Source organism: Cervus canadensis, chromosome 18 (assembly GCF_019320065.1).
Source record: "Cervus canadensis isolate Bull #8, Minnesota chromosome 18, ASM1932006v1, whole genome shotgun sequence".
NCBI lineage: Eukaryota > Metazoa > Chordata > Mammalia > Artiodactyla > Cervidae > Cervus > Cervus canadensis.
Window position 1 is genome coordinate 35,567,943 of NC_057403.1, and position 27,736 is coordinate 35,595,678.

The 27,736-nt window shown below is 42.2% G+C and overlaps 1 protein-coding gene across 5 annotated transcripts in view; it reads right to left on the reverse strand.

The window, feature by feature from the left end:
- Positions 1-27,736, reverse strand: part of WWP2 (WW domain containing E3 ubiquitin protein ligase 2) — a 143,115-nt gene that overhangs the window by 37,549 nt on the left and 77,830 nt on the right. For 3 of the 5 annotated variants that reach the window (XM_043436578.1, XM_043436580.1, XM_043436584.1), the window contains 2 exons: positions 21,311-21,438; positions 7,129-7,339 (listed from right to left, as the gene is read on the reverse strand). In XM_043436578.1, the coding sequence (XP_043292513.1) occupies positions 7,129-7,339; positions 21,311-21,438 (339 nt within the window). Of the gene's footprint in view, positions 1-7,128; positions 7,340-21,229; positions 21,439-21,531; positions 21,653-27,736 lie in introns of those variants that run through there. The other 2 variants (XM_043436579.1, XM_043436577.1) reach the window with 2 other exon arrangements.

Sequence of the window (27,736 nt, forward strand, 5' to 3'; positions counted from 1 at the left end):
AAAAAATTAAATTAAAAAAAATTTTTAAGTGTTTAAAAGACAAAGTTGATAGGAGCAAAAATGGATATATATGCTCCCAAGGGCAATTTTGCAACTTGGTTAAAACTTCTCCTACATGAACATCCTTTAATTCAGCAATTCTACTTCAAAGACATATCCTAAAGAAATGTGTCAAAGATTTAGCTGTAAGTGTATATGTCACAGTATGTTGTAGCATGTTACAAAAAAACTGGAAAAAACCTAAATGCTTTAAAATGGAAAACTAGTAAATTATGTTAATTCTATAATGAATATTCAGCCATTTAAAATATTATTTACAATATGCTGAGTGGAAAAAATAACATGCATAAGATAAACAAAATTTTGTTTAAAAATTATAAAAATACAGTATTGTTCATTAAATCTAAAATGCCACCAATTATAAGATTTTTAATATATCACCAAGAAAGAAAAAAAAAAAACTCTGCCAATTAAACTATAACATTCTAATGACTATAAATCACATCTTGATTTTAAAGAAATTAAATGTGAAATAACATGCATATCAGAATCTACAAAACATGAGGATCAGGGGAGTCACGTATGCATGTAAAATTTTTACATGATCAGAGTTAGGAAGTATTTCAGACAAGACACAAAAGGCACGTGAAAAAGATGAACAAATTGGACTACTTAAAATTTGAACTCCTGTACAACAAAAAGCAACATAAAAAGGTTAAAAGAAAAGCCGCAGACAAGGAGAAAATATTTGCAATGCACATAACTGAGAGGCAATTGGTACCCAGCACATATTAAGAAATTCTGCAGATTATAACAACAGATAGCCAAACAGAAAAATGGACAGAAATCTATCAACAGGCAATTCACAAGAGAAGAAACTCAAAAACCAAATGTTTTTAAAATATAAAAAGCAGTTTAATCTCAAGGATAATGAAGAAAATTCAAAGTAAAACCAGCAAGAGACACCCCATTCACATCCGTCAGACTGGCCAAAGTGAAAACTATCTGACAATTTTGTTTTAGCAGGAATGCTTATGCATGCTCATGGGAGTGTGAATTGGCGAACTGACTCAAAAGGCAATTTGATAACATCTACTAAAAGTGAAAACCTTCACCCTCCTACAAAGAAGAAATTCCAGTTTGAGTACTTGCCCTAAAGAAACAAACATGCACACAAAAAGGCATGCACAGAAAACACTTCATTGTAGCATTGTTAATGAAGGCAAAGAGGGAATTATAAATACAAACATAAAATGCTATTTTTATATTTATATAGCTGCCACATATATGGTAAATATAAATATAAATTTTACCTATTCATACAACAGAATACCACAGAGCAGTTTAAATGAATGTCCCCAGTTCCACGTGTCTCTGTATATAGGGAATGGGATCGAGGAGGCATTCACAGGGACTTTCAACTTCATTTATAATGTCTTCTTCATCAAGAGGTTAAAAAACAAGGTAAGGAGCGGGAGGTTTACATTAAATGCAGCATAATGCTAAAGTTTGATAAGACTGAGTTGGGGAGCCCACGGGTATTTCTTATATTACTTTCTATTCTTATTTGCATGCTTAAAATATTTTACAATTAAAAAATAAAATTTAAAAGCACATGCCCTAAGATTATTAAATTTTGGTAGATGTGTGTTTAATGTTTACATGTACATGTCTGTACATGTGGTTTTGGAGAAACCACTTAAGGTTTCCTCATTTGCAAAATAAGGGTAAAAGTAGCATAGTAGCTACTACAGAGTGCCATGAAGACTGAAATAACCCACCTATGAAACCTAGTACTCCCAGCACACTGGAAGCGTTTAACATGTGTTCACTGTTACTAATGATCAGATGAAAACAGATACAAGGTGCATGAAAAGTGCCAATGGTTATATCTAGGTGGGTGTCTGTTACTGCTGCTGTTCTGTTTCTTCTATTTTTTTTTCCAACTTTCCCCCCCAAAAAAACTATAAAAAATTGTAACAGCTATTGAGAATGAAAACACTTATCTAGTCATTCAACAACCACTTCTCACTCCATCTCTCTAGAAGCCAAGTACTATGCTAGGTGCTGGGAATACAAAGATGGAGGACACAGTAACACCAGCTCCTGAGGAGCTCTCAAGAAAGTGTAGTAAAATGAAAACTCCTATTTACACACGAAAACATACATAGAGCAGGGCGAGAACTTCTCATGAGCCAGCCCTGACACAGTAGAATCTTTGGAAACAAAGATTTCATTCTGAGATGAGGAGGAGGAAGCCAGTAACATGTACTATCTGGCATTACCTAAGCATGTAATAATCCTTGCAGAGTCAAGAACTAAACCATACTACTTAGCACAAAGGGACAGATTCTCCCAGTATAATCCTTTAATCCTTTGCTACTCAAAGTATGGTCCGTGGCTCACACTGTTACTGTTCAGTGACCAGAAAAGTTCAGAAGTTTATAGGCTTTTAGAAACTTCTGTACCAATTTGACATTGCCACAACATCCAAATACATAATCTGTAGATCTGTTTCACTAAATAGAGGACCAAAGTAAGAGTTCATAAGAGACTGAAAAAAAATTAAACAAAAACAGCGGGGGAAAAAAAGGACTAGCTTTTCATAGACAGTTTGAGAAGCACTGTTTTAAAACTCCTTGGGTAAGGATCTTTGGCTAGCGACAAAATTGAGTTTGGAATGAAATTCAATGGCAGCGGCTGGTTTATAACTTAGCAGAGAAGCTGCAAATTCCAACGTCTCTTAAAGTGTCTCTACGAAGAAAACATCAAAGAACTCTTACCAGGTTGTCATCCTTGATAGTGTGTCAAGGACCACCTGGAGAAAGGACCTCTAGGTCTGCAGAACTGGACCTGGGGGTGGGGGGAGATGGCAAATCCAACAGATCCAGAGAACACCCTCCTCAATTAATTCTCCTCTGAGGCAGGAAACAGCCGGGGCAGCCAATGACTGCGGGAGGAGAGGGATGGTGTGAAATGGCAGCGCTGAGGTAAGCCGGCAGAGTCCAAACACAACGGCCTCCCTTATGTAAGAAACCACAGCGCAGCGCGGGCTGCCAGGCTGGAATAATGCGTCTCTGTGCGCAAGGGCCTGGGCGAGCGGCAGGGCCTGGGACGCGCTTGGAGTTTATCTAAGCCATGTACACACGGTCTGTTAATGAGCATTTGGTCCCCAAAGTGGGCTCCCTGCTGATAAAAACCAGATGCAGGCCCAGCTGATCAAAGCAGGCCTCCCTCCCCACTGCCCTTCGCCCAGGCCACTATCTCACCACGTCTCTCGAGCCTGGCTGGCACCCCTTCCCTTGACAGACGTTCGCAGGCTGAAAGCGCCACGCCCTTCCAATTGGCTTCTTTCTCACTAATTAAATTAAAAGGTACAGAAGGCAGGAGGAGGGTTTGGAGACCAGGGGAGAGGAAAGGGATAAAGCATGTTCTGTTTGGATTGAGGCAGCCCAGGTTTCAGTGGCCTTCAGTCACAAACACAGGCGGATGTGACATCTTTATGACCAGTTGCATCTGTTGCGAGTTTCAGAAAGGCCATGTGGCAACTGGAAAAATAAGCCCTTGGCATCCCGAAGTGAACTGTGCCTGAATGCTCTGTGAAGGAGATGAAGGAGTTGAGAAGGTAAGACTGGAAAGAGACAGAGTCGGCTGGATGTCTCAAAAAAAAGCAGTCCAGCGTGGCTCACGAAGGCCACGCAAAGGGGGAGACACGCTCCGCAGTGTTTCCCAGGCGTGAAGACCCCTGGTGAGCAGGAAGGAGCATCCCGCCCCTGTGAGAGAGTCATAACGTGAACCCAAAGCCAGACAACCTCATGAGGGACCCATTAAGGTCTGGCTCTTAGGAAGAAAATGTAATTCCTGTCATAGGTCCTCTTTATTTGAGCCATCAAAGAAGCAGAAAACATTCATCCAGGTGGAGCGAAAAAAAAAAAAAAAAAATATATATATATATATATGGCATTTAAATTGATTCATTGCTGCTGCTCAGTCGTTCAGGCATGTCCAACTCTTTTGCAACCCCACAAACTGCAGCCTGCCAGGCTCCTCTGTCCATAGGATTTTCTAGGCAAGAATACTGAAGTGGGTTGTCATTTGACTCCTCCAGAGGATCTCCCCAACCCAGAGATGGAACCCATGTCTTCTGCGTCTCTTGCATTGGCAGGCAGATTCTTTACCACAAAGCCACGTGGGAAACCCTCAAAAAACTGGTTCATTAATGCACTACAAGTATGTCTTGGGAGCTGACTTTGTGCCAGGCTCCTTGCCATCTTGGCATTTACAGCCCAACTGGGTAAGAGGGACGCAGAACACGCAATTATGCGTGTGAGAAGAATTGCAATACACAGAGCGGTCTGACCTTGTCTACCAGGGATTGAGGAAGGATCCCCAGAGCAAGTGCTGATTAATCTGAGACTTGAAGATGGATAGAAATTAATGGACAAAATGGTGAGGAAGGTTTCAGAGAGTGGTAACCAGCATGACAGACCATCCCCAACCCAGAGAAAGGGTGCTATACTTAAACTAAAATAAGTCATTATGGGTAGAGCTTAGAGAGTAAAGCAAAGCATGTCTTCCATGGAAGGTTTGAGGGATAGATGAGGCCCTGTCCTGCAGAGCTTTTTCAGGTCTTATTAAGAATTTGAGAATTGACTCCTAAAGACAAGAAGAAACCAGTGAGGCACTCTGGGTGATGAAATGTTATGTTCAGAATTTTATTTAAATGGTTAAAAGTGGTTCCCCTGACTCCTGAATGTAAGATACCAAGAAGGGAGGGATGATCCACCTTGTCTGGATCTCCTAAACTTGTAAGTAAGCGGCTAGGGTGGAGACGGCAGGTCTGTGAATTGGAAGGCTCGGAGTGTAAAGTGTGCACTTTCTGGCTTGCGATCACAGAGCAGAGAACTGAAAGCCTGCCATCTTCACCGCCACGCACTCAGCACTGCCAGTGGAAATCACCAGGCCCTGAGACAGCCCACAAAATACCAGGACTCGCAGTGGGCACCCGGAAGCCCCTCTCGGTGGTAAAACTGGGTCTCCATGCCCTTCTCCGGACCATCATTCGTGTTCAAGTGGGAAGCAGCCTCCTCAGACCTACCATCCCATGCTAAATGCTCCAGGGAGAAGATGTTGTTCAAACTCTACCCAAGAGAAGCGGTTCAGCCTCTGGCTGGGGTGGGTTGGGAGGCCAAGTAGGAAAACCAGCTTCTCTGAGCTGCTCTGACCGCCAGACTCAGAATAAAGAGTGTTTTCAGGGCGAGCCTGGAGTTTTCCAGCTGCCTGGAAACAGGAAGGGCCCAATCCAGGAGAACAGTAACCCTCACACACGCCCTACATAAAGACGCCTTGAGCCAGTAGCCCTAATTGCGTGTGACTGACACACGGGAGGGAAGCCCGCCTTCCAGGCTTTGCTCAGCGGAAAGTAAACAAACAGGCTCCTGAGGCACCCAGGCGGCCATCTTCTCTCCCTCTGCCAAAATGATCCCACTCTGCTCCTCCCAAATGGTATACAGATTTCAAATTATAAACCAAACAAAGGTCTTTCAAGTATTCCTTACCACATACACAAGAGAAAAAGAAAAAAGAAAAAAAAACCTCTGTAGGAAGGAGTTGCATGCAAGCAAGTAGTTATAAATCTTTTCACAAAATGAAAAATTTCACAGAAGACTCTGAAGCCACCTCTCAGTACCCCCTGATTCTCTGTGGGTCTGAGTGATTAAAAACCATTTGTGATATTTTTCATGTGATCATTGTGTTTTGTTAAGAAACGTAAGTTGGGCTGTGTGCCAGATGCTAGGGATGCGAGATGTAAGTGGTAAAAGCCCAAATGCCTTCAGATTTAGGATTTTTTGTTTGTTTGGACGACGGGGTTTTCTAAAGTGGCTGAAGAACAGTATGGTGTGTTTTACATCAGTAGGTTACCATCCTTCCCTTTTATCACAAAGGCTTCCCTGGTTCCAAGCTGATAACCAGGATGGGCGGTGGGACCGCATGGAATTGGCCCTGCCAAGTGATTGGGAGCCCTGAGATAAGACTGTTTCCCAGTTCAGAACCATTCCCTTCTTTTATGATACTTTCACAATCACTTCAAAAATATCATTCACCAGGTATAACACTCACCATCAGGTGAGGGCTTCACATACAGTGTCTTATTGGAGCCCCTTAAAGAAATCAATCCTGACTATTCATTAGAAGGACTGATGCTGAAGCTGAAGCTCCAACACCGTGGCCATCTGACACAAAGAGCCAACTTATTGGAAAAGACCCTGATGAAGGGAAAAATTGAGGGCAGGAGGAGATGGGGGCAGCAGAGGATGAGATGGTTGGATAGCATCACTGACTCAACAGATGTGAGTTTGAGAAAACTCCAGTAGATGATGAAGGACAGGAAAGCCTGGCATGCTGCAGTTCACAGGGTCACAAAGAGTCAGACATGACTGAGTGACCGAACAACAAATTCCTGGGGAGTAGTTATGCATGATTATCACCTCTACCTTACTGAGATGGTAAGTCACTTGGGCAAGGTTATAAAGGGTCAAGTGAGGATTCAAATCCAGATCTATTTGATTCCCAGGTCCCTGAGCTTCATTTCCACTCACTTTTGGCCTACTGGGGCCATCTTCCTGTCACCCAAGGCCTTTAGCATCAGATTTCATTCTGAACCAAAACGTGGCAAGAAGACTATGAGTCCACGTTAACATCAGCTCCAGTCATGGAAAAACATACAGTAATACTCAGGGCCTAAAGTCCTCCATGGGCCATTGAGATAAAATGCAAGGGAGAAAAGCTGTTTTCTAGGCAGGATCTGGGCAAACCCAGTGATTTTTGGAGGGCAAAATGAGCTCCTTGTTCCATAACAGCCACACTCTTTGAGTTGAGCTGCTCATTTCAAGTCACCGTATAAGGTAGCATTGATTCAGCCCCAGATGATTTAGGTTTTTTTTAAGATTTATGTAGAACGAGCAGTCCTTCCACACCTTTCTCGCTCTGATCCATGGCAGCCTCCCCAGGGACAGCTAGCCACTAGGTAATAAATAACCACGTTGTTTCTGGCCTGGTGAAGGAGCCCCAGTTGGTTTTTTCCTAGGGGGTCGGGGGGGTGCTGTGGTGGGACAGAAGGCTACTCACCCAGCAGGCAGAGCATCGGGGGCCTGGGCGGCTGCGGGGAACTGCTGAGTGCCCGAAGTGCTGGGCTCCTCCCCTTCGGCCGGCGTGGCCGTGGCAGGGATAGTCACGGTGGTGGGATTCGGGGTCACACTGGACACTGCAACAGGCGGGGACGCCACACCAACAACAGAGGGTTCTTCGGGATCAGTGGTTGCAGTGGGTTCATCATTCACTGAAAATACAGAAATGGTATTTTAGAGATCAACTCAGCATTGCGTTCACATTTACCAGGTTTCTCACTTAGTAGTATAACACGGTACCTACGAGGGTACCACAAATGTTACCTGGTGATACAGCAAAAGGTTTTACAGAACATAATAGTGGAAAAGACAGCAAGTCAGTAAGAGCCTGCGAGAGAAAAAAAAATGGAAGATGGATCTGAAATAGATTATTAAATATTATCTCCTTTATATAACTTTATTAAAATTTTCTAACATATTATGGTTACATTTATTGCAATAAAAGCAGCAGGAAAAGTAAGGCACCAGGGAAGTGTGTTAGTGATACATGGAGCATAGTCAAGGCCAAAGTCAAGTTTACAGGGTTTTCTTTAAACTTGTCACTTGTCTGCTAGGTACAAATAAATATCACCTTCTTTCAAAAAGCTCCATTCACACTAAGAGGTAGTAAACGTTGAGTAACATGCTTGTTCTTTTAAAGAGACATACTCAAAGTGGGGAGCAAAGATTAAGAGCCTACACAGAAAAGATGGCATTCAGAGATAAGGGACTTGTCTCCAAGGGAACAACAGACAAAGATAGAAGTGAAATGAGCTGATTCCTGAGTCTCCTCATTTCTCCATGTCTTTGATGATCACTCATGTTCACAAGGACCCCAAGGCACTGTAATATCCTCTCACTCAGAAAGGAACCAAACATGGTCTCAAACATTTAAAATTCTTTGAAAACGGATAAGCCATAAATATACAGAGAAATTTCCATATATGCAATTTGGGCTTCCCTAGTGGCTCAGACAGTAAAGAATCCACTTGCCAATGCAGGAGACCTGGGTTCAATCCCTGGGTTAGGACGATCCCCTGGAGGAGGGAATGGCTATCCATCCCAGTATTCTTGCCAGGAGAATCCCATGGACAAGAGAAGCCTGGCCGGCTACAGTCCATGAGGTCGCACTGAGTTGGACACGACTGAGAGACTAACGTGTACATTTACACTAGAATTCCATAGGAAAACCCCCTTGGTTTAGCCTCATCTTCATAATTCAGAAACTCTTTTTTGGTGTTTCCTAATGGCCATCCAGATCCTTATTGAACATTTCTTCTAAGAAACAGCTGACTATAGAGCCATTCCATTGGTTTTTTAACTTTTTATTTGTATTGAGGTATAACTGGTTAACAATGCTGTGATAGTTTCAGGTATCTGATAGAACAGCAAAAGGACTCAGCCATACATATGCATGTATCCATTCTCCCGCAAACTCCCCTCTCATCCAAAGAGCCATTCCACTGTTGAACAGAAGTAGCTACCAGAAAGACTTTCCTGATGTTAAACTGAATTCCACTAGATGGTTTTAATCCCCATGCTCTCAAGCAATACAGAATAAATATCTGGCCACCCTGTTTCTCATTTACTCTCTCTGTTCCAGTAAAAGGCCTACTATTTCATTAATGTCTCTAGGTCACGCCCTATTCTAATGGCCTGGCTGCCCTTTTCTAGTTATCTTCTATTGCCTTTATTTCTAAATAATGATATTGCAAACTGAACATAATAAATGAGATAATATCAGACCAGCAGAGTTACATTTCCAATATAATTGACAACAGCAATGTTTAAAGAACACCAGTATGTACCAGACAAAGTGCAAAACCTTTCAGATGATCTCATTTAAGCCTCATACACAACCCTATTTTACAGATGAGGAAACTGAAGCTCAAAGAGGTTAAATAAACTTCCAAGGTCATAGGGCACCTGATTCGCACCCCTGCTGTCTGCCTTCAGAGCCTGAACCACTCACTTGCTACATACTACTTCTCCCTCTCTGCGCATCCTCTGATGTGACCCAGGATTATAATAACTCAGAAGCAACCACATGATCCTGTCGGCTAACGTAAGATTGGTTGTCAGCTGAAACTATAATTTCTTCACATGATGTGATGCCAAGCTTGATCTTAACAAACAGCAAAGAGCCTAGGAACCACCTACGATTAATTTAAATAATCTGCTTTCTCTCCAATATATGAAATATTGTCTGACATGCAGAGTAAATTAGTTAATAAACAACTGTATTTTGTGCAACTGATGTTTCCCCAACATAAATGCAAGAATTTTTATTTATATTCCCAGTAACTTGGTTGAGTTAGTAAAACACAACAGATGGCAAGTCTCTTTACACATAATCTATAAATTTTACTCAATTTCAATTTAAAAAACCATGACTTTTTTGAGAACCAAATACATTTATTCAATAATTTATAAAGAAAACTAAATACAGAAGAATAGCCATAAACATTCTAGAAATGAAGAGTCTTATGTGTATGAGGAGGGGCAGGGGTGTCCTCCAAAGTATTAGCTAACACATACTATAAAGTTACAACAACTAAAACAGTGTGGCACTGATACATGAATAGGCAGATGTCGATTAAATAAACAAGAAAGTTCAGAAACAGAATTAAATACACATTGGAATTAAGTAATTCAGTATATGACAAAGCTGACATTTTAAACTGCTACAGAAAAGACAGACTTAAACTGTACTATGGCAAGTGGGTAGTGTACTAGACAAAAACTGAGTTACATCCCTATTTCACTCCTTACATCAAAATCAACTCCAGATAGATCAGAGATTTTGACATAAAAAGGAAACCATGAAGGAACTAAACAACATAGAAGAGAATACTTTTATAATCTCAAAGCAGAAAAGATTGTTTAAGGTATCATACAAAATCTATCAATAAAAGTCATACTCTGCGCTTCCACTGGTCAGGGAACTTAGATCCCACAAGCCATAAGCCATGGCCAAAAATAAATTAATTAACAAAATGACCCCCCAAAATCTAAAAGTCATAAAAGAATGATGAATTCAACTATATTCATTTTTTAACTGAAATGGCAAAAAAAAAAGCAAAAGCAAAATTAAAAGAGAAAACAACAAACTGGGAAAGATCATTATCAACTCATATTACAGACCAGTGGCTAATTTCTTTGAAATGAAAAGAGTTTCTACAAATCAACAAGAAAAAAAAAAAACAAAAATGCACAGAGACACTTCCCAGTGAAGGAAATACAAATTACCCCATACATATGAAATACTCCCATCAGGAGGCTCAGAATGTCTGCTGTCTCTCCTGCAATGTTAGCAGCCATTGATGATTATTGCCTGAATCCACTAATTGGTGAGGGGCTGCAAAACAGTAATAATCTATCATGCCTCTAGAGAGGAATTTCCCCTATCAACTATTTGGCGGACTTCCTGGTGGTTAAGAAATCCACCTTGCTATGCAGTGGACACCAATTCGATCCCTGGTGACGCCACAGGGCAACAAACCTGCACACTGCAACTACTGCAGCCTGCCCGCGCTGGAGGCCGTACTTCGCAGCAAGAGAAGCCACCGCAATGAGAAGCCCATGCACCACGACGAGAGAGGACACCCTGCTCTCTGCAACTAGGGCAGTGAAGACCCAGCACAGCCAAAAATAAACCAATAAATGTATTTTTTAAAAAAACTATTTGGCTACCTCAAGGTTCAGTTTGTGAAGAAAAAGGAGTATAGTTGGAGTCTTTCCTTTTATTTACCAGTTTTCAGAAAATTGAGCTGATACTCTCACATCCTCCCAAAAAAGTGAAATTTTATTCTGTTTAAAAATCATTATGAATTCTTGATTTTAAATATGTTTCAAGTATTTCATTCATGCTGGGAAAGGTTGAAGGCAGGAGAAGAAGGGGATGACAGAGGATGAGATGGTTTGATGGTATCACTGACTCAATGGACATGAGTTTGAGCAAGCTCTGGGAGATGGCGATGGACAGGGAAGCCTGGCGTGCTGCAGTTCATGGGGTTACAAAGACTCAGACACAACTGAACAACAGAAAGTATTTCAATCTGCTGCGATTATTGTTCTTATTGGAACTAAAACTGTTTCCTTCTTTGACTGGGGTTAACAGGAGACAGAAGGGGCAAAGACTTTTAAATCGGTTTCAAGTTTTTCGGAAAAAAATTCTAAGATGATTTAAGTGGGAAAGTGAAGAACAGCAGGTATATTGTGCTAACATTTATGTGTATACGTTCAAAAAATATATATGGACATGCTTGTATATTCAAATTGGAAAGAATTATAAGAAACAGAACAGGGACTGCCTCTGAGGAGGGAAGGGGAGGCTGGAGGACGAGAACAGGAAAGAAACTTTCTTTACACTGTTTAAGCTTTTTTACTTTGTATAAAGTGTTGACAACATGTATGTACTGCCTATTAAAAAATTATGATGAAATTGTCAACCAGGAAAAGAATAAAACCAGAGCCTTGTGGCATGCCAGTAGAAAAGACTGTCCAGTCAATACTATTTGGATTTGACCATTGATGCAGCTGCAAATCTAGTTACAAGGGTTCCCACCAGGACTGAGTCTGTGCACAGAGCTATCTGAGAACCTGTGATTTACCAGAGTCATTCATCTGTTTAAGAATTTTGTGCTATCTCAATTTTGGATTGGAGACAAAATATGAAAGCCAGATATCCTAGCATTGAAACTTTACACGTCCATGCTTATACTCTCTGCTCTCAAAAAACTCTGTGTGTGTGTGTGTGTTCAGAGTTGTTGCAGGTGTGATTCCAGACCACCACAATAAAGCAAATATCATGATAAAGCAAGTCACATAATTTTTCTGCTTGCCAAGGGCATATAAGTTATATTTACACTATACTATACTCTATGAAGCATACAATAGTATTATGTCTTAAAATATAATGTACACTTTATTGCTAAAATGCTAACCATCAACTCTTGCTGGTAGAAGGTTTGAAATATTGCAAGAATTATCAAAATATGACAGAGACACGACGTGAGCATATGTTGTTGGAAAAATGGTGCTGCAGATTTGCTTGAGGCAACGTTGCCACAAACCTTCAACTTGTTTAAAAAAAAATTTTTTTTAATTGTCTGTGAAGTACAATGGGCTTCCCTGGTGGCTCAGTAGTAAAGAATCCACCTGCCAAGCAGGAGATGCAGGAGACATGGGTTCCATCCCTGGGTCAGGAAGATCCCCTAGAGAAGGAAATGGCAGCCATTTCCACTATTCTTGCCCGGGAAATCCCATAGACACAGCCCGGCAGGCTACTGTCCATGGGGTCACACAGATTCGGACACAACTTAGCAACTAAACAACAAATGAAGCATAATAAAGCAAAGAGTGATAAGACAAGGTGTTCCTGTATATATACACATGTTCTTAGAACATAAGGGCTTGAAATTTCAGAAGTAAATCCTCCCCATCACAGCTTATAGTCAGGAGAAACCAAAGTTCAGACAATTCAGTTACTGCCCCATGGTCACCTTGGTAAAATAGTGACAGAGCACGATCCTTGAGCCAGGACTCAGAGAGAAAAACTGGACTGTCAAAGACGAGGAGTTATAATTTCACCACCCCTTAGAGAAATGCTGTATGTTACTTTTAAGCTCTATTCAATATAGCCAGTGTTCTCTCTTAATCTTAATTATTTGATGTACACAACTTGTCTGTCCCAAAAGATGGTATCCTTCTTGAGAATGAGGGAAAATTTGTTTTCCTTTGTTTTTTGCTACTTTTACTCTCTACCTCCTATGTCTTTGCCTCCATCCCTCTGCTCACCTTAGCCCCTCTTCTCTACAGGCTCTTCCTATTGCTTGAGCCCAGACGGGTCCCTCAGCAGAGCCAACAATACCTGTGGTCTCAGCTACTCAACCACACAGCCCCTGTGACATTTACTGTGTTAGCACTTGGCTGACTGTGATTTTTCAGCTTCTTTCCCTGAAACAGATTATAGAGCAGAGGCTCATTTCATACTTCTTTACACTGTCATAGCACTTGGTAAAATGGCATTTGATAAACATTCATTGAACAAATACTTATTTAGTAGGCCTAATAATCTAGCAAAAGATATCTGAAATAAATGTGCCTCACATTTGGATAACACTATCATTGCAAAAGCAGGTTCTTTTTAAATTTTTTAAATTTGGGAATAACTGCAAATTTATAGAAAAGTTGCAAACACAGTACAAAGATAGCATGCCCTTCATCCATGCTATATAATATTACTACCTTCTTAACTATGGCACACTTGTCAAAGCTAAAAAAATAAATAATCTTAGTACATTCAGTTCAGTTCAGTCGTGTCCCACTCTTTGCGACCCCATAACTGCAGCACGCCAGGCCTCCCTGTCCATCACCAACTACCAGAGTCTACCCAAACTCATGTCCATCGAGTCGGTGATACCATCCAGCCATCTCATCCTCTGTTGTCCCCTTCTCCTCCTGCCTTCAATCCTTCCCAACATCAGGGTCTTTTCCAATGAGTCAGCTCTTCACATCAGGTGGCCAAAGTACTGGAGTTTCAGCTTCAACATCTGTCCTTCCAATGAACACTCAGGACTGATCTCCTTTAGGATAGACTGGTTGGATCTCCTTGGAGTCCAAGGGACTCTCAAGAGTCTTCTCCAACACCACAGTTCAAAAGCATCAATTCTTCGGTGTTCGGCTTTCTTTATAGTCCAACTCTCACATCCATACATGACTACTGGAAAAACCATAGCCTTGGCTAGATGGACCTTTGTTGATAAAGTAATGTCTCTGCTTTTTAAAATACTGTCTAGGTTGCTCATAACTTTCCTTCCAAGGAGTAAGCGTCTTTTAATTTCATGGCTGTAATCACCATCTGCAGTGATTTTGGAGCCCAGAAAAATAAAGTCAGCCACTGTTTCCACTGTCTCCCCATCTATTTCCCATGAAGTGATGGGACTGGATGCCATGATCTTAGTTTTCTGAATGTTGAGCTTTAAGCCAACTTTTTCACTCTCCTCTTTCACTTTTATAATGAAACTCTTTAGTTCTTTCTTCACTTTATGCCATAAGGGTGGTGTCGTCTGCATATCTAAGGTTATTGATATTTCTCCCGGCAACCTTGATTCCAGCTTGTGCTTCTTCCAGCCCAGTGTTTCTCATGATGTACCCTGCATATAAGTTAAATAAGTAGAGTGACAATATACAGCCTTGACGGACTCCTTTTCCTATTTGGAACCAGTCTGTTGTTCCATGTCCAGTTCTAACTGTTGCTTCCTGACCTGCATACAGGTTTCTCAAGAGGCAGGTCAGGTGGTCTGGTATTTCCATCTTCTTCAGAATTTTCCACAGTTTATTGTGATCCACACAGTCAAAGGCTTTGGCATAGTCAATAAAGCAGAATAGATGTTTTTCTGAAACTCTCTTACTTTTTCAATGATCCAGGCAATTTGATCTCTGGTTCCTCTACCTTTTCTAAAACCAGCTTGAACATCTGGAAGCCTGGCTTGGAGAAATTTGAGCATTACTTTGCTAGCATGTGAGATGAGTGCAATTGTGTGGTAGTTTGAACACTCTTTGGCATTGCCTTTCTTAGGGATTGGAATGAAAACTGACCATTTCCAGTCCTGTGGCCACTGTTGAGTTTTCCAAATTTGCTGACATATTGAGTGCAGCACTTTCACAGCATCATATTTTAGGATTTGAAATAGCTCAACTGGAATTCCGTCACCTCCACTACTATTAATTATATCCCGGACTTTATCTGGGTTTCACCGGCTTTTCCACTAATATCTTTTTACTATTCCAAGATCTAATCCAGGATCCCATGCTGCTTTTCACAAGTTCAGTCTCATGAGCTCACTTATCTTCCTAATAACCCCATAAGGAAAGTGGTATTATCCCCATTTTACTGAAGGTAAAACAGAGGCTCCCAAAAGTACCATTTAGTGATGTGGCAAGCAAGTAGCAGAATCAGCACTCAAATCCAAAAGACCACTAAACAAACACAATGGAAGGGGTTGGGGGAAAGAGAAACAGAGATGGCTCAGATGACTCTCATGTATCGGAAGAAAAGCTGGGTACCAAGATGAAAGGGTAAATGGGGTAAGGAGGCAAAATGCCTGATTTCTGCAACTGTGGGTACTTCACAAAGTTTCCTCTGTAATGCTGGTTAAACACTGTAACTTTATGAATCAGATATTCATTGAGGGCTCAGACATACTCTAGTCACAGTTAGCCAAAAAGAGATCAGGAATTGGAAATTCTTCTGCTTAATCCTAGACACGCTGCCAGCTCACTGTGTGTTCCAAGATCCTTATGTGTGTGTGTGGTGCAGCACAGACTCTCACTGTACACACACGTCTTTTCAGCCCCCTCACTCGGGTGTGGAAAAGGTGCCTGCCAACAATGGAAGCTTTTTAAACGAAAGACCAGCTCATAACATAAGACACACGGTAAAGTAGTCAGTATCTCTCACTCATGAAACCCAAGCAATGCCTTCCAATGCAACTGATCAACTCAGCTCTTCACGAGACCAACCAAAACTAGAACAACAGTTCATAACTAGCATGACATGGCGGTGGGTGAGGATTATATAAAGAAAAGCAATTAAATTAGATGGAAAAAAGGAAAACTTGAAAATGGATAAAGTCATACTATGTCACCTGATGGGAAAGTTCCAACTTTCCTTGGTCAGTACATAGATTCAAACAATTTCCATTTACCTTCCACCAAGTTTCTAAAGGCTTCCCTGGCAGGCTACAGTCCCCATGGGGACTGCAAAAGAATCAGACATGACTGAGCAAGTTACACTTTCACTTTTTTTTTTTTCAAGTTTCTAAGTCTGAAATTTGTTTTGAAAATATATAAGCTATCAAAGCATATCATGGAGAAAAAGCAGTAAGATGGGACTAGCCTTTCCAGGCATTAAAAAAACATGTCAATAATCAAAATCACACAAGACTGATTTAAAACCAGAAATAAACGGGATAAGAGTCCAAAAATGAATACTCACTGCATGTAAGAATATAAGAAAGTAAGAATATAAGAATATAGTAAGTGATAAGCACAAAGCATCACCACAATTAAAAAAAAAGCAAGTAATGTTCATAGGATAATAGGATCTCGCTACAGGGAAAAATTACTTGAAACTCAGCCTTCATTATACACATAATATGAATGTATACATACATATGCATGTACAGATATGCCACTATAATTTCTGGTGGGATAGTTTAACATGAAAAAAAAAAGTAAAACAGAAGAAAATATTTATTCCATCTAGAGACAAGAGACAATCTTTTCACTATGGAAGCAAAACTTGAAATTACAAACACTAAAAAAATGCTTAGGCACAATTTTTTTTTTTAAGTTTTTAACTTCTTTCCTAGAAAAACCACAGAAAATGAGATAAAAGGCAAAACAAAAATATAATAAAAACTTATAATCATAAAAATAACCAGTAAAACTTGTGTACCTAGATATTTTACACACATTAGGATGACTAGCATTAAAAAGAAAAAAACAAGTGTTCACAAAGATGTGGAAAAACTGGAACCCTCATTCACTGCCGGTGGGAAAAGAGTGCAGCTGCTGTGGAAAACAGTTTGAGGGTTCCTCAAAAGCTAAACATAGAATTACCATATGAACCATCAACTCCACTCCAAAGTATACAGCCAAAAGAACCAGAAGCACAGACTCAGACAGATACTCAGACATCCACATTCACCACAGCATTAGCCACAATAGCCAAGAGGAGGATACAACCTAAATGTCTATCAACAGATGAATGGATAAATTAAATGTGGTAAACACATACAATGGAATATTATTTAGCCTGGAAAAGTAACAAAACCCTGATGCTTGTTACAACATGGGTTAATCTTGAAAACATTATGCAAGTGAAATAAGCCAGATTCAAAAGGACAAATGATTCCACGTAAAACATGAAGTACCTAGAATAAGCAAATTCACAGAGACATAAAGTAGAACACAGAGGACTTCTCTGGTGGTCCAGTGGTTAAGAATCCACCTGCCAATGCCGGTGGGCTCAATCCTTGGTCTGGGAAGATTCCACATGCTGAGGGGAAGCTAAACCCATGTGCTGCAACTACTGAAGCCTGCACTCAGAGCCTGCGCTCTGCAACATAAAGCTGCACAACATTAGGATTTCACTCAATGCTAGTAAATTATTTACTTAACAGTGGCTTAAATGGTAACTTTTATGAGTATTTTACCACAATTTTACTAAAAAGACTATATAATAATCTCTAAAGTTAACTTCTATAACTCCACAAGTCAAATAACTGAACATTATGAAAGAAGTCACATAAGAGAAAAGCAACTGATTAACTGTAGAAACACGATGAGCTTAAACGATGAGGTGGGACTCTATACCTGTTAGCAAAATGACAAACTTAGTATTTACAAGGTCAAGGAAAAAATAAGCCTCATATGCCATGAGGAAAATTTTACAATGCCTTGGCATATATGATTATTATAACACCAGATTTAGGCAATCTGGTAACACACTTCAGATTTTAAAAAGTTCACATCCTTTGACTCAAGAACTTCATTCCAGAAGTAACCAAGTTGTGTGTAAAGATGTTTACATCAGGATTTAGTTTCATGTAAAAGAAATGCACAAGGACTGAGAAATGGCTATATGAGTTATGGCATATTAACTGATATATAATATGAAACCACTAAAAAAAGGTAAACAGAAAGACCCTGAAACATGGACACGTATATCAAAAATAATGAAGTGAGGACCTCCCTGGAGGTTAAGACTTTGCTTGCCAATGCCAAGGTGAGAGTGAAGGGATACGGGTTCAGTCCCTGGTCAGGGTGCTAAGATCCCACATGCCTCTCGGCCAAAAAACCAAAACATGAAACAGAAGCAATAGTGTAACAAATTCAATAAAGACTTTAAAAATGGTTCACAACAAAAACATCTTTAAAAAAAATAATGAAATGCAGAAGAGAACGTCTATCCATGCTACATAATTATAACCATATGAAATTATTTGCCAAGCTAACTTTGAGAGCTTACTATGTACCTGGCACTGTGCTAGACATGCAACATGTCTTACATAATTTATTCCTTATAACAACCCTAGGAGATACAAACCCTTGTCCTAATTTTATTAATTAGAACACTAAGGGCCATCAAGTCCCTGGGCATTGTATACATGCTACACACGGGGATGTAGCATCTGACCACAGCCTGTGTGACTCCCGACCCTATATGCATGGAAATCTCATTTAAGGGAGAATTGAGTGAGAGATGTAATTTTTTGAGGGGGATAAAGTTTTCAATAAAAAAAAATTAGAAAGCAAATCATTGCACACAAGTCTCAATAAAGTGCTATGCCATTATCCTAGACTCTGAGCCCACCACTTCTAAAAACTTAGAAATATTATATTTATACAGACAGGCTGCCATTCACCTTCTGTTTATAAAAAATGGATACTTTACAGTTGTGACAGCATGAAAAAACCACCTGGAACTTGGCTCCCTTTTTGCCCAGATGTCTTTTTCATGCACAGCTGCAGGGCACAGCCAAAAACAAGCTGGCTAACTAAATCTGTGGGCCTCTGGAAACCCTCCCTGGAGGCACGGCTCACTACCACCACCATTTTGGAACTGGTCCTCACAGTTCCAACAGAGACTTATTGAGGGATGGAGATGTCCTCAGTCAGAGCCACAACCCCCTTCTTGTTTTGCGCTGCCAAAGAGAGGGGGCTCCTGTCCGCTCCCCAAAGGAAAACTGAGATCTTTCTGTAACCTTTGGATAGACATTAAAAAGCCTACCAGGTCCAGGCTGGCTGTGAGGCATGGTGAACCATCTTCAGAGCAGAAAAGAGAGAGACGAGACAGGGGCCAAGGCCTTGGTGTTTGAACAGGCAGAAATCCCTAACGTGCAACGACTGTCCTTCACAGACGGGCTTGGGAGCGGTTTGGACATTCAGACACAGCACCATAAAACATCTCTAAGGCAGTTTGGGGTTACAGATACTTGGCTTTCAGAAGACGTGGCTGGCACCTGCCTTGTCTGCTGAAATACATAATGTTCCTGGAGATAAGGACAATACGCAAAGGTACCTAAAAATAAGCCAAGGGGAAACACAGACCTGTTTAAACATCCAAGGAGACTGACTCAAAGACCGTAACCATAGAAACGCAATTTACCCATAGCTAGTTTTTTTTTAATGTGGATTTTTTTAAAGTCTTTATGGAATTTGGTACATTATTGCTTCTGTTTAATGGCTTGGTCTTCTGGCCACAAAGCATAGGCGATCTTAGCTCTCCTACCAGGGATCAAGCCCACACCCTGCAGGGTGCCCATAGCAGGGACCTACTCCCACCCATAGTAGGGAACTGTCTTTATAAGACAAGTAGAGATGGCTGAGGGAGACCAGCATCACAAGTATGGAGGCCCCTGGGAGGACACAGAGGCTGGTATCATGGCCATGGCATCGAGGTAACAACTGATTCCAAAAGCCAGTTCCCCTTGCCCATTTGTGAACACCAGCTCTCTTCTACGGGTGACTTATTTTTCTAAGAGAAGCATGTTTACTGGTGCTCATGGTGCTCACACGGTTTCCTCCAGCATGGCCCATGGCCACCACCTTGCTGTCTCCACCACACAGATGGGAAGCCAGGTCACCCTTGGCTTCTGTGACTGGCAATGCCAGCGCCTGGACACAGTGGCTGGCACAGGAGCGCCAGGTGGGCCGAGACGGCAGCCCAGCCACTCGTCCTCCTCACCTCCAGTGTGTCCTCATCCTCAAGGCTCAGGGCAAGCTGGCCAACTCAGTTCCCGCAGACAGGTCCCAAACTCCAGAGAGAAAGTCAGGCCACCACACAGACAGTGAATCTCGCAGGCCCCAGGCCACTCTGTCCTGCAGTCCGCCACAGACAATGTCATGGCCAACACCCTAAGCTGCCACAGTGGCTCTGGAGCCCTCAGATGGTGCTGCCAGGGAACTGAAAGTCATTAGAAGGTAGTCCCAAACGATGCCTCCTGCTCAATAAGTTTGTTACGGAAAAGACAGTAACAATACCAGGGTAATGCTTGCGTGAAGAAGCTATGCTGCTATGTTCAATCCAATGACACTTAATTTTTAATCTAATACTCTCAGTAAGTAAAAGAAATATTAAATAGTGAATTTGCTACATAAATATTAGAAATTAAATGTTGCGTTGTAAACATAATAAAAAGAATAAAACAATTTAGTAATTATTAAGAAGAAGAAGTTATGCTGCTCCAAATTTCCTGTCCTTGCCACACTTCTGCTACTACAAGCATCTACAAAATTATTTCAGTGTCACTTTCTGATTTAAACACCTGGATTCCCCTACCTACAGTTTATCAAAGCAAAGGGCCATGACCCTTCCCAACTGCCCCAAATTAAGACAAATCACCAAATGACCAGAAATCACAAAAGATTTGACAATCCTCAAGATGTTTAGAAGAATAAACTTTTGGGGGATGGCTTTTCCCTTCTAAATTCAGCACTGTCCCGATGAGATGGAAGGAAAACGGGACAAAAATGGATTTGTTTTGAAATAGGTCCTTCTCTTCCAACTTATGGGGAAGCAGGATCAAGTGCAGAGAAGTTCGGTGTGGATGTGGAAGGGCTCTCCTCTCTCAAATGGGACAAATACTCTCAATGGAACAGCCACAGGAGGCCCCCTGGTGGCACCAGGGCTTTGCCCCGGTTCAGCATCCCAACCCACTCAGCAGCGCCACCCCATCTTCTCTAAGCCAGCTCTTAACAATAATACTTAGCCTTCTTTCTCCTTAGTCTGATCATTTCCATAAATTAGGGAAATGAAAAAAAAAAAAGTGTCACTTAAAAAAGATATCCCCCTCAAGAAATCCAAGGTTGATAAGAAATGAATTTAAAAATTAATGCTTTTTATTTCTGTGCCAAGGAAGGTTTGAGAAGAGTGCAGTCATGTGGAGAATGACCTTGGCTGTACAGACTACGCCAGAGAGAAAAGAAGATGGGTCATGGAAAGAATGATGAATGCAAATTCCACCTTAGTCTGGGAGCCTTCTCTCACCCACCCTGCACGCTGACACGGCAGGCAGAGTCCGGCTCCATGTGAGCGCAGCGCTGGTCCGGGCTGGTGCTCTGCGCTCCCTCACCTGTGCCATTGGCCAAGCCACTGTGGCTCGGGTTCTTGACGGGCTGGTGGCGCCGGCTGCTAGTACCGGGGCTCTGCTCGCCGGCTGCTGCGGCTGGTCTGGCTGAACCACTTGAATGTCTGTGCGTCCTGCAGGTTCAAAATATAAAACAGACAGACATAAGTTACCGTGAAGAAGAAAGAACTGTGCCCCCACCTAAGTCACCGTATTCCCTCTCTCACTATTTATGGGAAATAAGCCCTGTAATAGTCCTTCTGGTCTTTGACTTGACAGAAGCTGGCCCCAAACGGAGAAACCCAGGTAAGCTTCCTTCTTGGTAAAAAGTACAGAAGGTAACTTCGGGTAAATTTTTCCACTTGAAGTAAACAAATCCAGAGTGAATTGCCCCTACATCTGAAATAACTGGCAAAATATCCTGTGACCATCACATTATTTTTATTGGGCTTGACCGTAAGAAGTAAACAAGAAAATCACTGGGCGGGCTACAGACAACATATTTCTCCCATTAGCCAAAAAAGCAGCCCCAAACTTACCCAAATCCATTTGCTCTATAGCTAGAAACATGTCTGCCTTGGGAATAAATGTTAAGGGCGTTAGACAACCTCAACCAATGTGCATGTTGCCATGTTTTACCTAGGAAAGGTGACTCAACAGTCCATGCAAGTAAATGAGGAACAAAGCAGAGAGGGATCTGTACAGGAAAAGTGGTGGAATTCAACAACAGAGACCATCTGACATCTTCAGAGAACACAAGGCAACAGGCAGTATGTGTTTCCACAGTCTTGTCATAGCTTGACTTCCTTCACTCAATGAAAATGACTGAGCTTCCCTGCCCTTCGGTTTCCGTTTTGTCAAAGGAGATTATTCTACTACTCCATCATTACATACAACTTTTCAACAGTGAGAGGATTTCTATACTGCCCAGGGAAGAAAAGACCATCTCTGTCAAGGTAAAGAAACAGAGGTCCAGGGAACAATGTATAACCACAGGACGAGGGGCAGTGAGAATACCACCTACAAAGAGTGTGGAAGCAAGGATGGTGCTGAAGCTGAAGCTCCAATACGTGGGCCACCTGATGGGAAGAACTGACTCATCGGAAAAGACGCTGATGCTGGGAAAGATTGAAGGCAGGAGGAGAAGGGGACGACAGAGGATGAGATGGTTGGACGGCATCACCGACTTGATGGACATGAGTTTGAGTAGGCTCCAGGAGCTGGTGATGGACAGGGAAACCTTGTGTGCTGCAGTTCATGGCATTGCAAACAGTCAGAAACAACTGAACAACTGAACTGAACTGAAGGACGAAGAACGTATTTAATATGCACTGGGCTGGAATATCAGGTTCCAGGTACTTGTGGTGTGCTGTACATTTTGCACATATTATCTCATTCGACATGGCAACCCCAGAGGTCGCCTACTATTATTATGTCCATTTTACAGGTTAGAAAAGAGACACTGAGAAAGTGAGCAATGGAGCAGAGGTTTGAATCTAGGTACTCTAAGATCGAGAGCCCACACTCTTGAGGAGGCTGGAGTGGGGGTGGGGGGAAGCCTGAACTTAAGTTGAATCCCTTTCGGGCTATTCATGGGTCACCCGGCCAATGGTGAGATGAAACCTTGAACAGAAAGCTCACCCATGGGAAGGCTCCACACCCACCAGAACACCTCTGCTGGTAAGACATTCTGGTCCAGGATGTTGGGAAAAACTTGTAGTACAACAAACTCAGAGATTCCCAGGGGAACGAAGTGGCCCCATGACTACCTTCTCCAACACGATGGGTACACACCCAAATGTTTACAGTGATTGTCTTTGGACGCTGGGAATATGGATGTTTCCTTTTGTGCTTTCCTAGGTTTTTCTGATTTTCTTCATTAAACTTGCCTACTTTTGAGGGAGGAAGAAACACAATTATTTAAAAAGAAAAAGTTTTTCTTGGGCCAAAACTACAAAAAAAAAAAAAGAAGAAGAAGAAAAAAGCAACCTAGCAAACCCTGGAGTCCTTGGTACCTAAGACTGCGTGGCAGTTAAAAATGGACAGGAGAGCACAACTGAGCTACGGAAATAAAGATTTAATTTGGACTGTTTTTCCATCTTATTTTTCCCTGAGCTAATTTCATAAATCAAAGCTGTCAGCCACACCTCAGTCAAGAAAAATATTTCAGAGTCCCTACTCCATGGGAAGGAATATTAGCATTGAGCATTTTACCACAAGTCCTCATCGAAAGCAGGAGTGCAGACTAGTTCCAGAGGGAAGATGGTCGTTAGCTGCTGGTGAATGTGTGTGTATGTGTTGAGGGCTGAGAGCTTGAGAGATCAAATTGGTTAATAGAAGGTTTATTTCAGCCAAGAATCCCCTTAAAAGGACAAAAGAAAAAAGCCTCTGTGATTGGGTGCTCAGAGCCCACAGCAAAGGGCCGGACCCTCCAGGCGGGGCAGGCCGCGTGGGGCAGCACAGAGAACGAGACACCAGCTGTGTCACACGCACGGGCGCTGGCAGGCCTGTGACTCCTTCCAGCCCCCTGGGCTCCTTGACCCTCTGCAGGGCAGCTGGGCATGACAACAGGGTGGGTCCTGCTACTCTCCTGGCCCCTCCCTCCCTTCCCCGAAAGGGCGTGTGGTTGGAGTTGAGAGAGAACACTTTCAGAAATGTTCAACCACTAATGACAGAAGCACACCCTGAATGACAGGCTGGAGCAACGCTGGGATTAGCCACAAACCAGGGGCAGCTGGGACCACTTTGCGTGAATTGCTGCCTCCCTGCCCATGGCCCATGGCCACCCCGCTACCCGCCCACCACATACACACACACACACACACACACACACACACACGCACACACACACACGCACACAAGGCCATCCTACTACCCTCCCACCCCCCCCACACACACAAGGCCATCCCACTACCCGCCCACCCCCCCACACACACACAAGGCCATCCCACTACCCGCCCACCATACACACACACACATATACACACAGACACACAACACAAGGCCATCCCACTACCCGCCCACCACACACACACACACACACACACACACACACACACACACACACACACACACACAAGGCCATCCCACTACCCACCCACCACACACACATGCACGCATACACACAGACACACACAGACACACACACACACAAGGCCATCCCACTACCCGCCCACCATACAAACATGCACGCATACACACAGACACACACACACCAAGGCCATCCTACCACCCACCCACCATACATACACGCACACATACACATAGACACACACACACACCCTTCCACCAAACACACACCCTTATACACACACACACACACACACACACACACTTCCCCCAGATTCTTCCCTTGCCCTAAATCTGGAGCTTCCACTTTTCCCCTCTTGAATTATCTTTAAAATAAGACTCTTAGAAAGAAGAGAAGGCCTGAACATTTGAGGAAAATCTTCTCTTCAGCAGTTGCTTCTTTGGGAGGATTCAGTTCAGTTCAGTTCAGTCACTCAGTCGTGTCTGACTCTTTGTGACCGCATGGACTGCAGCACGCCAGAGTTCCCTGTCCATCAGCAACTCCCAGAGCCTGCTCAAACTCATGGGAGGACTCACTCAACCCTTAAAAGATGGGACTGTGTCGTGATTAAAAATCTGGCCCAAATGCTGAAACCACACACCATAAGCCAAAATAGTACCAGGATGCAAGTGGGGTGATGGGGTGGAGATGAGCTGGGCTCCACCACAGGCAGCCTGGCTTCGGCTCTGCCAATGACTTCAACCTTGGCCTGATCCCTCCGCCACTTTGGGGGCGGGAGGGAACAGCCCTGCAGACCCTGGGGCAGTCAAAAGGCGGCGGGACAGCAAAACTCCACAAGTGGTTTTGGGTCCTCTAGTTACCGAGATTCGGCTCCACTAGAGTATGTGCTTTCTCAGGATGCTGGCGTGAACTTACCTAAGTTCCTCTCTCAGGTCAGAAACTAAGGCCTCCCTAAGGAATACCAGTCAAGGTCCGGGTCCGAGGATTCTCTCTCCATGCTCCAGAAAACGATCTGATGCAAGTGAGGCCCCCAGGAAAGGGCTCCTCGCTGTCCCTTGCCATTCAAGCTTTGACGTTCAGTGCTGGCCTCGGTCCTCAGCTAACCCTGAGAGCCACAGCCTCAAATGCTGGGAGATATTTGGCACTGTCCTTCATGAAAGCCAGTAACTTGAATTCAATCATTATTTTCTGACCTATTAGGCCGTGTTCTAGAGCTAGCAACAAAATTAAAAGAGTCCCTGACCTCAAGGACCTACATGTTAGGGGAAAGGCAGTGATCAATAATTCTGCTCAGACACAAACTTGCGTCACTCCCTATGATGCTGGTGTGTGGGAGTCACTGGCTAGTGAGTGAGCCTGGCCGGTAACTTAGCACTGTCACCCAGGGCAGCTTTGTTGATCCTCATCACATATGCAATAGTTTATGTGGAACAATTAAACAAAACTTTATTAAAAAAAAAAAAAGGCAGCCTTACTATCGGTAATGTAAATTAAAACAAAATGAAGAGTCAAAAGAAGTAACAGCTCACAAGACACAAAAACAAAAGTTTCTGCTAAATTAAAAAATGAAATTCAAAATTTGGTGGTGGCTCAGAACTTGGGATTGGTAAGTCTATCATATCCTTTATGAGGAAATGGATTTTAAAAGCACTTCATTAAAATTCAAAACTTCTGCCCTTCCAAAAACACTATCAGGAAAATGAAAAGCTAATCCCTAAACTGGGAAAAATTATTTCTAAAATATGTATCTGATAAAGGATTTCTATCTAGAATATATAAGAAAAAACTTTCAAAACTCAATAATAAAAAGAATAAACCAATAAAACTAACCAAAAAGCTTTAAAAGAGAAGATCTACAAATGGCAAATAAACACATGAGAAATGCTCAACATCAACAGTCATCAGGAAAATGCAAATTAAAACCACAGTGAGATACCATCACACAACTATAAGAACAGACAAAGTAAAAACAAAACAAAAAAGCCTCACACACACAAACAAAAACAAAACAAAAAAATCTGACAGTAAACAGTGTTAGTAAGAACACAAAGCACCCATGTCTCTCAAACACTGCTGAAGGGAATGCAATGTGGTACTATCATTTTGGAAAAAAGTCTGGCAGTTTCTTATAAAGTTAAACATGCACTTAGTGTACCAACCAGCAATCCTACGCCTAGGTATTTATGCAAGAGAAAAGAAAACATGTTTATACAAAACTTGTAGGCAAACTATTTTGGGTGACGATTCATAATTTTCAAAACCATAAACAACCCAAATCGGTGAATGAACAGACCGAATGTGGTACATCAACACAGTGAAACACTACTCAGCAAACAAAAGGAATGAACTACTGATGATGAAACAACATAGATGAATCACAAATGAATTGTTCGAAGCAGAAGGAGACAGACACAAAAGGTTACAGAGTGTATCATTCCATTTTTATGACATTTAAGAAAAGGTAAAACTGCAGGGACAGGAAACAATTAGTATCTGCCAGTATCTGGAGAAAGAAGCAGAGGCTGACGGCAAGGGGACAAGAGGGAACTTTTGGGGGAGATGAGACATTCTGTATCTTGATTTATGGTGGTGGTTACCAGACTCGATGGGCTTCCAGGTGGCACAGTGGTAAAGAATCCACCTGCCATTGCAGGAGATGCAAGAAACATGGTTTCGATCCCTAGGTGAGGAAGATCTCCTGGAGAAGGAAATGGCAACCCACTCCAGTATTCTTGCCTGGAGAATCCCATGGAGAGAGGAGCCTAGAGGGCTACCATCCATGGGGTAAGAAGAATTTCAGGCACAGCTGAGTGACTGAGGACACACCAGACTCTGTACTTCTGTCAAAACCCACAGAACTGTACATTGCATATGGTGTATGTTACTGTATGCAAATTATACCTCCACAGACCTATCTTCATTTTAAAAAGCAATCTGTGTTTCAGTCACTGCGAAAACAACTCATAACATGAGAAAAATTTTTACAGTAATCGAAAAGTTTTAAAAGAAAACTTAGGTATGATATGAGGATATTTATGTGTTAATCACTCAGTCACGTCCAACTCTTTGTGATCCCATGGACTGTAGCCCGCCAGGCTCCTCTGTCCATGGGATTTTCCATGTAAGAATACTGGAGAGAGTCATCATGTCATTTCCTTCTCCAGTGGATCTGCCCCCCCCCAAAAAAAACACCCAGAAAACAAGAACCTTGAAAGGAATATGATTCAGGCAATACTCAGAACTCTACAAACACCCTGTATTAATAAATACGGGGATTCTTCAATGCCCGAGGACATATCTCTTCCAAATGTCAAGAATTCGTGGCTAACCGGATACTGGGTGCCAAGCATATTTTTCTATCTTGGTAAAAAGGGCCCAGAATACTAAAGGGAAGTTCTTCG